General features: G+C 35.4%; 1 protein-coding gene across 4 annotated transcripts in view; it reads left to right on the top strand.

Annotated features, from left to right (window-relative positions):
- The window catches only part of LOC134848503 (multiple epidermal growth factor-like domains protein 8), a 33,551-nt gene that overhangs the window by 2,802 nt on the left and 17,275 nt on the right, over positions 1-13,474 (top strand). The window contains exons 5-12 of one of the 4 annotated variants that reach the window (XM_063865978.1): positions 3,123-3,674; positions 4,889-4,945; positions 5,426-5,553; positions 6,021-6,303; positions 8,235-8,750; positions 10,020-10,698; positions 11,114-11,128; positions 11,539-11,853. In XM_063865978.1, coding sequence (XP_063722048.1) covers positions 3,123-3,674; positions 4,889-4,945; positions 5,426-5,553; positions 6,021-6,303; positions 8,235-8,750; positions 10,020-10,698; positions 11,114-11,128; positions 11,539-11,853 — 2,545 coding nt within the window. Of the gene's footprint in view, positions 1-3,122; positions 3,675-4,477; positions 4,517-4,888; positions 4,946-5,425; positions 5,554-6,020; positions 6,304-8,234; positions 8,751-10,019; positions 10,699-11,113; positions 11,129-11,538; positions 11,854-13,474 lie in introns of all 4 variants that reach the window. The other 3 variants (XM_063865980.1, XM_063865981.1, XM_063865979.1) reach the window with 3 other exon arrangements.

The raw sequence follows: 13,474 nt of genomic DNA, 5'->3' as shown, positions 1-13,474 counted from the left end.
AAAAAATTTGATAAATTTTTTTTCGGCTCAGTTGGTGTCCGCTGAAAGATTGTCGGCTTAGTTGCCACATCACTGATTTTTCTTGTACTGTAAACAACTTTCATTGTAAATATTACAAGTACAAGTGTTCTCCATTATTGTTTAAGGTGGGACATTTTTCATAAAATCATATTTTTTTCGTCTCAACTTGCGTCTTCTCAAAGATTGTCGGCTTTGTTTCTTTTCGTAAATTTTGTTGCGTTGTTGCTGTTTCAAAATTCAAGTGTGTGGCAGGTTTGCCTGGAATGAACTTCTATCGAGACTTATGAAAGTTTGTATGATCTAGTTTTTTGTTAAAATATTTCATTTTTTCCGGCTTTTTGTTTTTGTTAATGTTTGTGTTGTATGGTTGTTAATGGCTTCGCCTGTGTCAAAATTGTCAAGCAAGGTGTTTTGAGCGTTTACAAGAATTCAATACTCATATTTAGCTTCGTATGGAAGCAAAAATGCGAACTGGGAGTTAACGAGGATAGAGAATTGTTTCATTAGTTAAACTTAGGTTTTTGAGCATGCGAGGAAATTTTTTAACTCAAATTGAGGCTGAAATAGAAGCAAAAGTGCAAACTGGGTTTTGAAATGAACAGAAAATTGTGCGTAAGTTATCTTTTTAGCTAGTCGATTAGGTTTTTTTTCCGGAAATGTTTGCTTTATTTTTCGGATAAGTTATTGCTGTACTTCTTAGACTTTTATACTAACGAGCGTAGTGTAATGGAACGACTTTTATTTTTTCCAGCCTAAGCCGCCTATATTGGTGCCGCTCTCGGTGGCATCCTTACGAATGTTTTACCCTTGCGATAGCTAAGGGTATTGTAATCGGGTTCTAGACTTTTTCCCCTAAACAACTTTGTTTGCAGGACTCATCTCCTGGAGCCTAGACTCCCTCATATGCTTCATTTTTTTAAATATAAATTCAAATTCAATCAACCGTTCCTGCGCATCTAGGGTAGAAGTATCACATCTATTTGAGATAGCAAATGCCTCTGGTTCGAATATGGCCGGGACCTGTTTTTTTTTTGCAAAATTGAGTTATTGAGCTTTTTCGGACTATTGTCCGTCTGTTTATTTTGTCGGCTTAGTTCCCGTAGCCCAATTTTTTTGAAGATTCAGCTTGCTTCTAAGTTGATTTAACACCCATGATGGACGACAAAGTTCAGCAGTTCGATTCCATTCGGGACTTGAAAATTCTGGAAACTGAAAATTTTTTGCTAATTTATATTTTTGTTGCTCAGCTTATTTTTGCCGGCTCAGTTCCCGCAAAAAAGACTTTTTGGAAATTCAGCTTCTCTTTAGCATTTCAGAAGCTTCTTGTTAAGTTTTTTATGGCGCAGAACATTGTTTTCTGGATCTCATGGGCTTTTTTTGCAATTTGTATAATTTTTTTGACAAAAACAATTTTTGAAGGTTTTTAAGTTTTTGATCTTTCTTTGCATTTGATTTTAATTACGGTTACTTTTTTCTTATTTCACTTTATAAATCAATTTTTTTTGTCGTTTTCTGGATAGTGTTTTGAGAAGCGCACTAACCCAAGCTGACGCAGAGTTCAGTATTAATAAAAAGCTAGACCCTTCGAGGAAAAAGTACTAAATTTGTTCCTGTTCAAATTCGATATTCGGTTGTTTTAGTTTTTTCTTTGTTTTTCACGGAAATACGAGAACTTATTATCGGAATGGGTCGGTTGATGTATCATATTCAACCCTTTTTAATTTCCAGAAATTCTTAAAATTTTTTGCGGTGTTGAGAAAAACCGGTTTAAAATTCTGTCCCGGTTGGACGAAAAACCGGTTGGATGAGTTTCAATCTAATTTCGAGCGAGTACAGTGATCGAGTAACATATGTTGGCCATTAGGGCTAAATCAAAAATAAAGAAAATCGGTTTTGGAAGCTTCATAAAGCGCATTCTGGGCCATAAAAATTTTCATACAAATATGGATTTTTTTCTTCAGTTTTTCGATTATTTATTTGAAAACAATTGTAGTGTTTTATGCCTAGTTCTCTAACTTTTTCGCGTTTTTTTAGTTCTATAATCACACCGCGCAGAAGAAACGACGCTAATATAAAGATTTAAAAAATGTCGTTTATACGAATGTGGTCCGAACATTGTGCTACTGAATGTGGTCGGAACATTTTCAAGAAAAAGTCTTATGATTTGTTCACGATAAAGTTTGATTTTAAAGCGCTTTGACTTTTGATTTCTTTTTAAGTTCACCATTGAAGAGCAAAAGTGTAAAGGTCGTGATCGACTTCTAGTTTCGACAATGGATTTTATTTTTCTGAATTCCCAGCGAATTGAAAATCACTTTTTGATTCAATTATCATTTTTTTTTTGAATTTTATCAAAAATGCGCGAATCATAAATTGCTCTAGAAATTGAAAGAGCTTTAAGGGCATCTATTTTTGTCTTTGAAATTCGAAAATTGAGATTTCTTCAAAAACAAGTCAGTTTTTTTCTGTTCATCCTTGAAAGTCGAAAGTTATATTTTTTCAAATTAAGTTGATCGTAGTTTGGTTTTCTTGAATTATTGACACGGTTTCAATGTCTATTGGCTGTGTTCAAGCTGTTGTGGTTTTCAGGATGGGATGCATATAAGCTTCGAGTTTCAAAGTTAAAGGCTCGGATTTTTCGACATCAATTTTGTTTTCGGCTTAAAGCGCGTCTACTCAAGTTTTGTCGGCCAGGCTGCCACTCTGTAATTTTACTGAATGCATAGCTAACGCAGGAAACTGTGTTTCTGGACAACTTTTCCTCAAATAGCCCATGAATAGAGAACATGATTTCCACAAATATAACATGATGTAGGTGAATTTATCGACATTTTTGTAAAAAGTTTTTTATTCGACTCAGTGGTTTCTGTCTCATTTCTGTCCGTTAGCTTGAGTTGTTATATTTTTTTTTGTATCGCAACTGGTGCGGATGTTCTCTTCAACTCTTTTAAATTTGCTAAAAGAATTGTTTGGAATTGAAATGAAACTTCCCATTGATGAAGTTATTTGGTCTATATAGACGTTTGTGATTTGAGTTTTTTGAATCCGGACATCTTTCGTCCTGGGGTTATTCATGATTCAAATTTCTTTAAAAATTTTAGAAAGCCGAAATTGGATTCATTACAACTGGCCATTCAAACAAGGAATAGCTGATCACACATCAACACTGGTCGGTCACGAAATATTTGTAATCGGGGGACGACTTGCAAATGATTCGTACAATCACTTTATTTACGTCCTGGACACCGTCAAAATGACGTGGTCTGCTAGGACTCCAGAAGGCTACCATGGCTTACTATTGCGCCGAGTCGGTCATACGACCGTCTACGACAAGAAGAGAAAAGTTTTGCTCGTTTTTGGAGGTTACGCACCCTTTTCTCCGAGCTTTTCCAAAAAGACGAACGATCTGCTAGCCTACAGTACTGACATGAACTATCTAACGATGTGGGAGACTGTGGAAAGAGACAGAGGAGCGAAGCCGGATGAGCTGGCACATCATAGTGCAGTGATAATGGGCAATTACATGGTGGTGTTCGGGGGCTCGATGAAGGGCGATTCGGCTGAGAAGAGCTGTGTAATGAACGAGACTTTTCTGTTCCATTTAGATTGTCATATGTGGATTGACAAAGAACGCGTCTTGATCGGAAATGGAGGTAAAGTGATTAAGAAACATTATTTATTGGTGTTGAAAAGACATATTCATACAAATTAATGCATTTATGAATGCACTTAGTTATATATGCGCTTTTTCAGTTCAATTGAATTTCATTTGCTGAAGGTTACGTAAATAGCGCTCTCCCAATACGAACGTGGAAATGGCGCCAAAAAACGTGAACCACTTCTTGTTTCTACAGTGGAGTTTAATTTTAAGTTTTACCTGTGGAACAAAAACTTTACTTATTGATACTAAAAATCAAATTAGATGAATGTGAGCTCCAAAATAACAATGAAATCAAAGGAAATATTAATTTCCAACATTTTTTTTTTCAGATGTACAAAAATAATCCAAATATTTTGTGATCAGTTTTTAGTCATGTACGCAGCTTTGGCTCTTCGTGACATAAAAAACTTGACATCTTCAAAACTTAACATAAAAACACGAGGAAGATTTAGAAATACGTTTGTATATCAAAATTAACAAGAATGTACAGTTCAAAATTTTACGGACTGAAAATCGTATTCAGGATGCATGTGATTTTTTTAAACTGCATTAGGTTTATTTTACCTTAAAATTAGATCCTTTTTGAGAAAAAATCCGCTGCTACTAATTGAAATCGTGTGTAACCATTATTTTTTGATAATCCTATCTAACTTGGTTTTCTATGTACAGATTCGCTCAATGTATTCAGAAACTAATTTCATAACAATCACCCAATATGGATTGAATGCAGTTTTTTCTTCGCTCAAGAAGTTTAAATCAGGAAGGAGCTTATTAACCTTTTTCGTGTTGTGTTAGAGCTTAGCCTAATCCGGACTTTTGTGGAAAGCAGACAAGGTAAAGTACGGAGGATAAATTAGCCAAGTAATTTAAGCGTGCATGGTCGTTTCTATGAGTATTGGAGTTTTCCAAGTTACAGAGAACCTATGCGTGGATGTTTTATTTTAGACTATGAAATCGATCATTTATCAATATAGATTAGCAAAACAAGTAAAAAGCATGTTTCGTTGGTCTTGTTTACTTTTAGTTTGTTTACTCGGGCATGGCTATGAAGATTTTTCGTCGGCATTTTTCCTAGTTGTTGCATTGCATGAATTTTCAGTTGTGCACATTTTTCAATTAGAGATGGTTATAAATGTTTTCCCAGAGTTAAGATGATATATGTTCTTTAAATAAAAGTCGGGCAACTGTTAATGTTTTGACTTTCAGGCGAAAACTATTATGAACTTGCAAAACTTGCGGAAAAGTTGCAAATGTCCATGAACGGTAAGTGCAGGTACAGCAGTCGGGTGAACCAATTAACCTGCCAACTAAAAAAAAACTATTTTTAACTGAATGGCATAACATTTTAACTTCCTAATTTAGACAGGTGCAATTGAATTACGTTTCGGCTTCAAATTCATCGATTACCGCAACAGAAAATAACAAAAAGAAGTAAAAAATGCTATCCTATTTTTCAAAAAAAAAAAAAATTTCATTCAAAAGCTCTAAAATTGATGTGGTGTACATTCTAGTTGTAATGTTATGAATATAAATAACTAATTTTGAATAAATAATTTTGGTTTCAAACTAGTTTTAGAGGTAGTAACTTGCTTTACTAACAGTATAACCATTCTTAGCTTTTAGTTAATTCTCAAACCGTATACAATTTTATTTACCAATTTCCCAGCTTGTTAATGTGCGTGGTTTGTTTTAACATTTGTTTATTTGAATAAGACGCAAAATAAACTTTATTTTTGTGACTAGGTCTCTCGACTACAATGCATGCGGCTCCTCCACGTAAGGGCCATGTTGCAGTGCTGCTGGACGACAACTTGATGGGTATTTACGGAGGATACGACGGAACTGTGCGATCAGACTTGTATGTCTATAAGGCAAGTGGAAACTAAATTAGATGATCCACCGTGGGTGAGGCACGCATCTCTTAAAGGGAGGGTCAATTGTCTGAATCCCACTTCGGTCATGGTTGGAGTGGTCCCATTGTCATCCGCCTCTCAAGATATGACCGGCTACGGCGAATTGGATGGTTCTGCATTGAGTAGGACCGGTGGTTTAAAAAATCAAATTTAGACTATCAAGAATTTTTAAAGAATATATATATATGCGAGGGCAGTACGAATGCTGGATGTTATTCATTTCAAAATAACCAGGAACATTGTGCCAGCAAATTTGTCTCCGGATACGTAACCATTTTGTTTGGCATGTTCAACTAAAATAGTTTTTTTTTGTAACATTAGTTTTTTTGAGTGAATTATTTCGAAGTTTTTCATCTTTTAAGAATTCACCTTTATTCAATTGACCTTTTTTGTAATATTTTGACCTTTTTTGTAATTTGCTCCAGGCACCTCCGAGTGTTTTCGACGAGCAAGAAGATGCAGTATGTCAGGAAGCGAGTCAGAATGAAGAGCTGTGCCATCAGGATCCAAAGTGCTCCTATTGCCACGAATGGACTGGAGGCAACAAGGCTTGCCTATCCAGGTCTGATCCGAGCGGTTGTCGAAGTGTACCTACTAATGGTATGTGTCCCGGCGTGTGTGGATCTCAGGCTGATTGTACTTCGTGTCTATTGTTCGGAAACGAGAACTGTTTCTGGTGTTCAGCTCAACAGAGATGTATGAACAAAAGTGAGTATTCGTTCAAAAAAAATTTTTTAGAATTTTTTTTCAAAAACTAATATGTTCTTTTTAAAACTAGTTTATTCTTTTTTAGAGCTCACAGCGGTTTTTCAATGGATGTCTTGTCTTTTTTATATGTTAAGCGAATGTAATATATTTTTTACTCATACGGCTATCGATGCGCAATGCCTAGGAGAATTAAAGCAACGAATTATGGCTAAGTTGCGGTTATCGAGCAAAATTTTTAGGAGAGTTAAAGCAGCGAGTTTTCTAGAGTTTTCAAATATTCTTAAATCTGGAAAACTTGAAAAATATTGTCCACAATCTATGCCAAAAGTTTTTTGTAAAGTTTTTGAAAACCGAATAATGTTATCCCGGTAACAAAAAATATTCAATGCTACGACCAAACAAACTATTGAAATATTACCAAAATTTCATGATGTTATTAGTTCTCCTAGAAAATATTGATTTTTGATTTCTTGCAAACTATTATTGGAGCTTGACATAATTCTTGGTTCCATTTTTTGAATGTCTTGTCTTAGAACCGCGCGTTTTTCAGCCCGTTTTGAGCTTGTTGAGTAAGATGCAATATATCAATCTTCAATCGCGTTAATTTCTTGATCGAAAAAATGAGTTCAAGCGATCAAAACAACTTTTTCAATTCTAATTTTCAATGGTTCTCTGGAAAAACTTTTGGGATCTGATCTAAGCTTTCAGAAAAGTTCAACTGTTTGATGATTTTTCTTTTGAATGGTTTTTTTTGAAAACCTTATCTTTCTGCCGACTGATCTGAGCAAAAAAAAAATTGCAATATCTCAACGTTTTGTTTTAACAATTCGCTAGAAAACGTTTACATTGAGGTTCAAGCTATCAATGAAATTAAATCGCATTGAAAGTGAATATTCTTAATGATTAGTCGATGAACCACTTTAACTGATTAAGAACCGAATCAAGCAATTAAATTACTATCCTAAATATACTATTTTTATTGCTTCTTAGCCTTTGCTGACGGATACATGCAATCAAACCAACTTGAAATATTTACCTACAATTTGTTAATTTGCATAGCTTCCTTGAAATATTGTATTGTTTGTGTGTTTGCTTTGCTTGCTTGTAAGTCTTTTTGCAAACGATTTCAAAATATCTGAAAACTTAAAATGTCGTTTTCATCAGACGACTTGCGTGGCGAATCGAGATTTAAACAGGTCGAAAGTTGCATCCTGAAAGTTTCCTCCCTAGTTCAAAGTTTGAAAGGAATGTGAAAAGTACATATCAATTCAGTTGTATCCAATTCAAATTGTTGCTCCAAAAACATGTGAACCCTGATAGATTCGTGAAGTTAAAGTCAGTTGGCTATGATACCTAATTAAGATCCGATGAACGTAGTTCAAGCCTCTTTTATAGGCCTTGATGAATTTTTCTTTGCTTTTTCAGGAATAATCTTCAAACGCTCTAATAACAAAGAAGTGCGTTCATGCCTATAAAACGCACATATGAATGCCCTCATCTATATATGAACTTTTTGAGTTCAGTTCAAGTTCATTTGCTTGAAGGTAGACAAAATTCAGAATTAATATTTCCAGAGAATACAGAATTGAATTTCCCAGCGGAATGAAAACTTTTCCTTATAATCCAGTTTTCTTAAATTGGGTTACTTTTATCAAAAAAGTGCCAATTGCTATTTGCATTTGAGCTTCAAAGAGTTAAAGGCCATATATTTTTTATTTGAAATTCGAATGTTGAAGTTTTTCAAAAAAAAGTCTATTTTTTTTGTTTCTTTGCGTTCATTGACTCTTTTCTAACTGTCTTTTGGCTGGGTTTTACAGTTTTTCTTACCTAAAAAGAAGCTTGAATTTGAATTTTTTTTTGTTATTTTAAGACGTGTTTGAGCATCGAAGTATTTAATTTTTGACAGAGTTTCATTTTTTTTGTTATTGCAGCGGATCAGACTGAGATGGAACCTCATTGTCCTAATACTGGCCCCGATAACACGGGAGTCACAAACATTCTTGACAGCTGCAAATACGACTTCCCAAGAGGGTTCATTGAGAAAATATTTTTCCAACCAGTGAACTGGGACTACCCTGACTACGTCAAAGTTGGACTGGGTTCCGACATCCCACTGTTCTTCGACATTGAGATGGATCCGAGATATGTAGTGTCAATGAGAGGTCCGGATCAACACGCACCAATTGTAGCCCAATTCAGAGGTACTCTCGAACTAATGGGCGCTGCTGACGGACAAGCCCAAGTGTATGCCATGCTTCTGGAAAACCTCAACACTTCTGTGAATATATCGGAAAAAAAGATACCAGTGACGAAGAATGCGCCTGTTTGGTATGACGCGGATTCCTTGACGCATAAGGAGTGGCTGTTTTTGAACGATACAAAATGTGAAAGCTCTGATGGCTGCGATATTCAGATTGAAGCAAATATGACTGTCAGTAATCGACAAGGTATTGTTCGACAGTCACTTAAGCATTCCGCCACCCAAATTAAGATTTCCCATGCCGTTTTTTTTGTTGAAATTGAAGCTGCACAGTACTGCGTGTACAACGCCCGAACATGATTGGGTTAAAATCCTACGTTATTTTTTCCTTAGGATTATAAAATTGGAATGAATAATACTGTCAAATTAGAGTGAAATTTTGAAAACTATAGTCATTAAATATGTACTTAAAAAAGTCTTTATTCGTCTTAATTGTTTTGACCTGAAATTATGCCAATTTGCAAACTTGAATTATAAAAATGTCACTAAGCATGCAAGATCAGAGAAGTACATGCTTACAGGTTTGTGGGCTATTTTTTAAATGAAATTTTGCTTATGCTTGTTTCAAAAATCCTTAACTGTAGCTTAACTCTTTAACAATTCCCCTTCTTCTGTTGCGATTGGCTTATCCTGAACAGTTGAGATAGATGTTAAATGGGTGGGTGGATATTTTTTTCTAGATACCATAGGAGGGGGGTTAATAGTTAAAGAAATGATCCAAAACTCCAAAAAAAAATCGGTAACTCCAAACAAAAAAAGATCAAAACAAGCAGTATAATTTTTTTAAACTTCCCCGTCTTGTTTAAATGGGACTTAAAGATAAAAGATGCAAACAATAGCTCCCCTTTCGAGCACATTTTTTGCTAATATTATGCATCAAAATAAAATTATTTCCAATTTATGTTTGCCTTTTGTACTGTCTCGCCTTAAAGTAGTTAAAAGGAAAAGACGATCAGCCGCTACTATGAGCAGTGTGTTATTACTTGGCTGAGTAGGAAAATACTCACTCACTAGATATATTATTTGTGGCTCAGAATTGGAATTTTGTTAACGTAAATCAAAGGCTGGATAGTGCTGATTAAAATGTGTGTTCACATTTTCCTTATTTTTTTTCCTTTAGTTTCCATTTTTCATGCTCACATAAAAAAGAGCTTTAATCTCAATTTTTTGTCTGCAGACTTTTAAAACATTTAATTTTTCATGAGTCAAAGAAATTAATGGATATGAAAAATCATTTTTATGGAAATGTAGTTCGGCTGACCGAAAAGTGATAATTAGCGTTTTGGAGAATAGCTTTTTGGCCAATATCGTGATTCTGTGCTATTAATTTTTTTTACGTTCCTTGTAAAGAAGGAATAAAAAATATATAATCCAATTCAAGGCACATTTTTCTAACGAATATAGCTTAAAACTAATTGAAATTACTTAATTTTATTTAGTGTGTGGTTTTTTTTAGCAAACGGTCGACTGAAAATATTCAAAACGAATCATAATGGCTCTAAGATTTCGGACCTCAGCATACATCAGATAAAACCCACGCGATGGTCCAAACAGTGCTCGCGGATTCTCTCATGTCTCGAGTGCACAGGCGAAGGAGTAGGTGTTTGTGGGTGGGACGAACGTGAACGCAAATGCATCGGCAAATGGGAAACGCCCCAGGAAAAATCTCTGAAACCAGGACTAGTGGTTTACCCCCACCATTGCATAACATGCACAGATCACGTTGAGTGCACATCTTGTAATGCCCAAGAGGGTTGTGTGTGGGCTAGAACCAGCACAAGTGTGCAATGTTTGAGAAGACCTCCAGAACAAGATTTAGACGAGGAGAAAAAGTTGTCAGAAGCGCAACGAAAGTTCCGACCTGCTGCTTGTCCGAAACCGTGTCATTTACGAGCAACGTGTGGCGAGTGTTTCAAAATTGGAAGCGAAACTGGCTCGAGGTTCTCGGAATGCGCTTGGTGTGAGAGTCTCCAAAAGTGCATGCCATTTTACATGTACTTGCCGGCGTATTCGTATGGAATTTGCAAGTCGTATTCGGAAAAAAATACCCCGGCGAAGTGTACGAAGTGTTCCGAAAAAGATACTTGTGCCTCGTGTTTGAATCACCCTGGCTGTGGGTTTTGCGAAGACAACGGGTAAAATCATATTCAGTTTCTTCGTAACATAGTGTACAATCTTTCCTTGACTTTTGAAAAACATTTCTGGTACTTTTTATTTTTTAGCCCAGATTTTATGTTAGTGGGGTTTGAGAAATGAATTGTCTGTGGTGTATCTGGTCAAGATATCTAAAAAAGAATCAAAGCAAAGTTTTTTTTGCGATATGAGAAGGTTCACTATGATGAAAAATAGGTATTTTATACGAAAACATAATTCAAGTTTGTAATTTTGGCTCTAAAATTTCGTTGAAATTGATGTGTACGAGCGAGTTTTATTTTGAAAAGGTGATTTTTTGAACTCAATTATTTTGATTTCATAATTATTATTCTGGTTTCTGGGTTAAAAAATACTTGTCAGAGGAAGGTTCAATTTATTTTATCATCATTTTGACAGTGTAAATGGCAAATCGTAAGTCAGCTTCATTTAATTAGGCGTGCTGGTTAAGATTAATAATCACGCATGGGGGTTGGGAATATTTCTCAGCGCATGGTCATTACGCAGAGTTCAGAGATACGTGTTCGATACTTAAGTTGAATAGACTGTGTATTGCACGAGCTGCTCATAATAGCGCATTAATTGTATTTCAACTGGAAAAAGTTTATAGAAGTCCTAAACTATTTTTCAAGAAGACCTTAACTACAGGTTTTGTAGTCAAACCAATAATACCACAGCTTAAGCTTGTCTCACCGTTAATATTTACGCTTGCGATTATGTTTAGTTGTGTTTTGCTCAGACACGAGTTTATGTTCAAAGGTTTTTCCTCCCAGTTATGTTGAGAAAATGTCCCGAATAAAAAATGAAAAAATTATTTTAACTAGGTCTTGTGTGGGAGGCAATTTCAATGGTCCATTCGAAACATGCGCGGCTGACTTGTTCTCGACGACCATGAGTAGTTCTCTTTCAAAGTACAAACCCAGACCAAAAAGTAGTAGTGTCAGACTGGATCACAACTACTTCTACCACAAGTGTCCGAACAGAGACGAGTGTCTGGACGCCAATATATGCAACCTGGAGGTGAATGGGTCGCATTGTGTCAATACAGAAGACGGCTATGAGTGCCGCTGTAAAAATGGATACATCAAAAAGGAGTTTACAGATGATCACGGACATACAAAGATGGCCTGCAAGCAAACGTGAGTCTCGTTTTGATTTGATTTCTACAAGGTTCGGTGGGGGTAAACGAAGAAATAAGGGCTCTAAGGGGAGGAAAAAGAGCCGAAGTAACTTTCATTTACATTTCATTTGACGCTGTTGGCTATATTTCTCAATTGTTTTTTTTTTATAGTTGTAGAGTTTTAATCGAAATATTCAGCGATACATGCTCATAGCCAGGGTACTCTATTTACATAAAAAGTTGATATAAAAGCGGGATTATATCGAAATAGTTTGTGCATTTCAACTTGTTTAATATGTCTATTTGTTCGAGCGTGCGAAAATAATATGGTATTTTGCTAAGTTAATATGAGCAGATAATCACCGAAAAGCCGAAAGATTTATAAAGAAGAAATATGCAAAACTGCTGCAGAAATAAAAGCGATCATTACTCAAGCAAAGCTTGTGTTATAGTATGAACTCTCTTTTTTTTCAACCTAAGTCGCAATTATTGTTGCGACGCAAATATCGTTGCGACAAAATGAGTTCATTTTGAAAGTGTTCATTTCAATCAAAAACCAGCTATTAAGTACAGCCAATGCTAAGGATAATAACACAGACTTTTATATTAGAATTAGCAGCTTAGCTTAAACGTAACATGGATCTGTAGCGTAGAGGTAGGAAAGGAGACCTGCAACAAAATACGAGGGTTCGAACCTGGGCATGGTCAGTTGTTTTAAATGAACTTTTTCGTCCGCTCTATAAATTGAGGCATGTTAGTTGGTTTTTTCAAATTGACTGGTCCTGCTAATGCGTTATATTTGGCTTGCCTCACTTAGCAATTATATAGACTCATAATTGGCGTGCAGCGCTTAAGAAATTTTGTAGACTCAAAGTTTAACTCAGTCAGTTTTTCCCAGTAGCGTTATCGGCCATACTTTTTTGCTTGTGTATGCAAAATTCGCCTCTGCAGAAAAGGAACGTAATTTCCACTATCGAACAGCAAAAGTGTTAAGGTCAGTAAAACATGATCGACTTCTAGTTTAAAAAGTGGAATTTACTTTTCAGATTTCCCAGCGAAATAAAGATTTTACTTTTTGATCTAGTTTTCTCAAATTGGGTTAGTTTCATCAAAAAGTGTCAACCATAAACTGTTATAGAAATTCAAGGAGCTCTAAGGGGATCTGTTTCTTTTCTTTGAATTTCACAAATTCAGAAGACAGTATTTATTTCTGTTTAACTTGCGTGTATTGACTCTTTTGCAACTGTCTGTTGGCTATGTTCATGTTTACAGCAGTTTTGCCAATTATTCACTCGGTAAGTTTTTATCTTCCATCAAATTGTAGGGACTTTGTATTGGTTGAATTATAGAGAGCTCTTTGGTTGAAAATCTGCTCGGAAGTTTTAAAAAATATTTTGTTAATTACCCTTGCGTTAAGCAAGGGTAAAGGAATTGATTACAAGATTTTTTTCCTGTAAACAATTTTGCTCACAGGACTCATCTACCAGGTGTTTTGGTCAACAAATTTTGAGCATGTTAGCCTTTAATATCCCGCCTAATCGAATTTTACCAACTCGATTTGTCAAAATTTCGTTTTTGTTTCATTTTTTGTCGGCTTAAGGTTTTGGCTTATTTACACTTGCGAAGAACAGTGTTATGGT

Source organism: Symsagittifera roscoffensis, chromosome 6 (assembly GCF_963678635.1).
Source record: "Symsagittifera roscoffensis chromosome 6, txSymRosc1.1, whole genome shotgun sequence".
In the NCBI taxonomy this organism is placed as follows: domain Eukaryota; kingdom Metazoa; phylum Xenacoelomorpha; order Acoela; family Convolutidae; genus Symsagittifera; species Symsagittifera roscoffensis.
The sequence above is the reverse complement of the archived record's forward strand: the minus strand, read 5'-3'. Positions and strand labels throughout refer to the sequence as shown.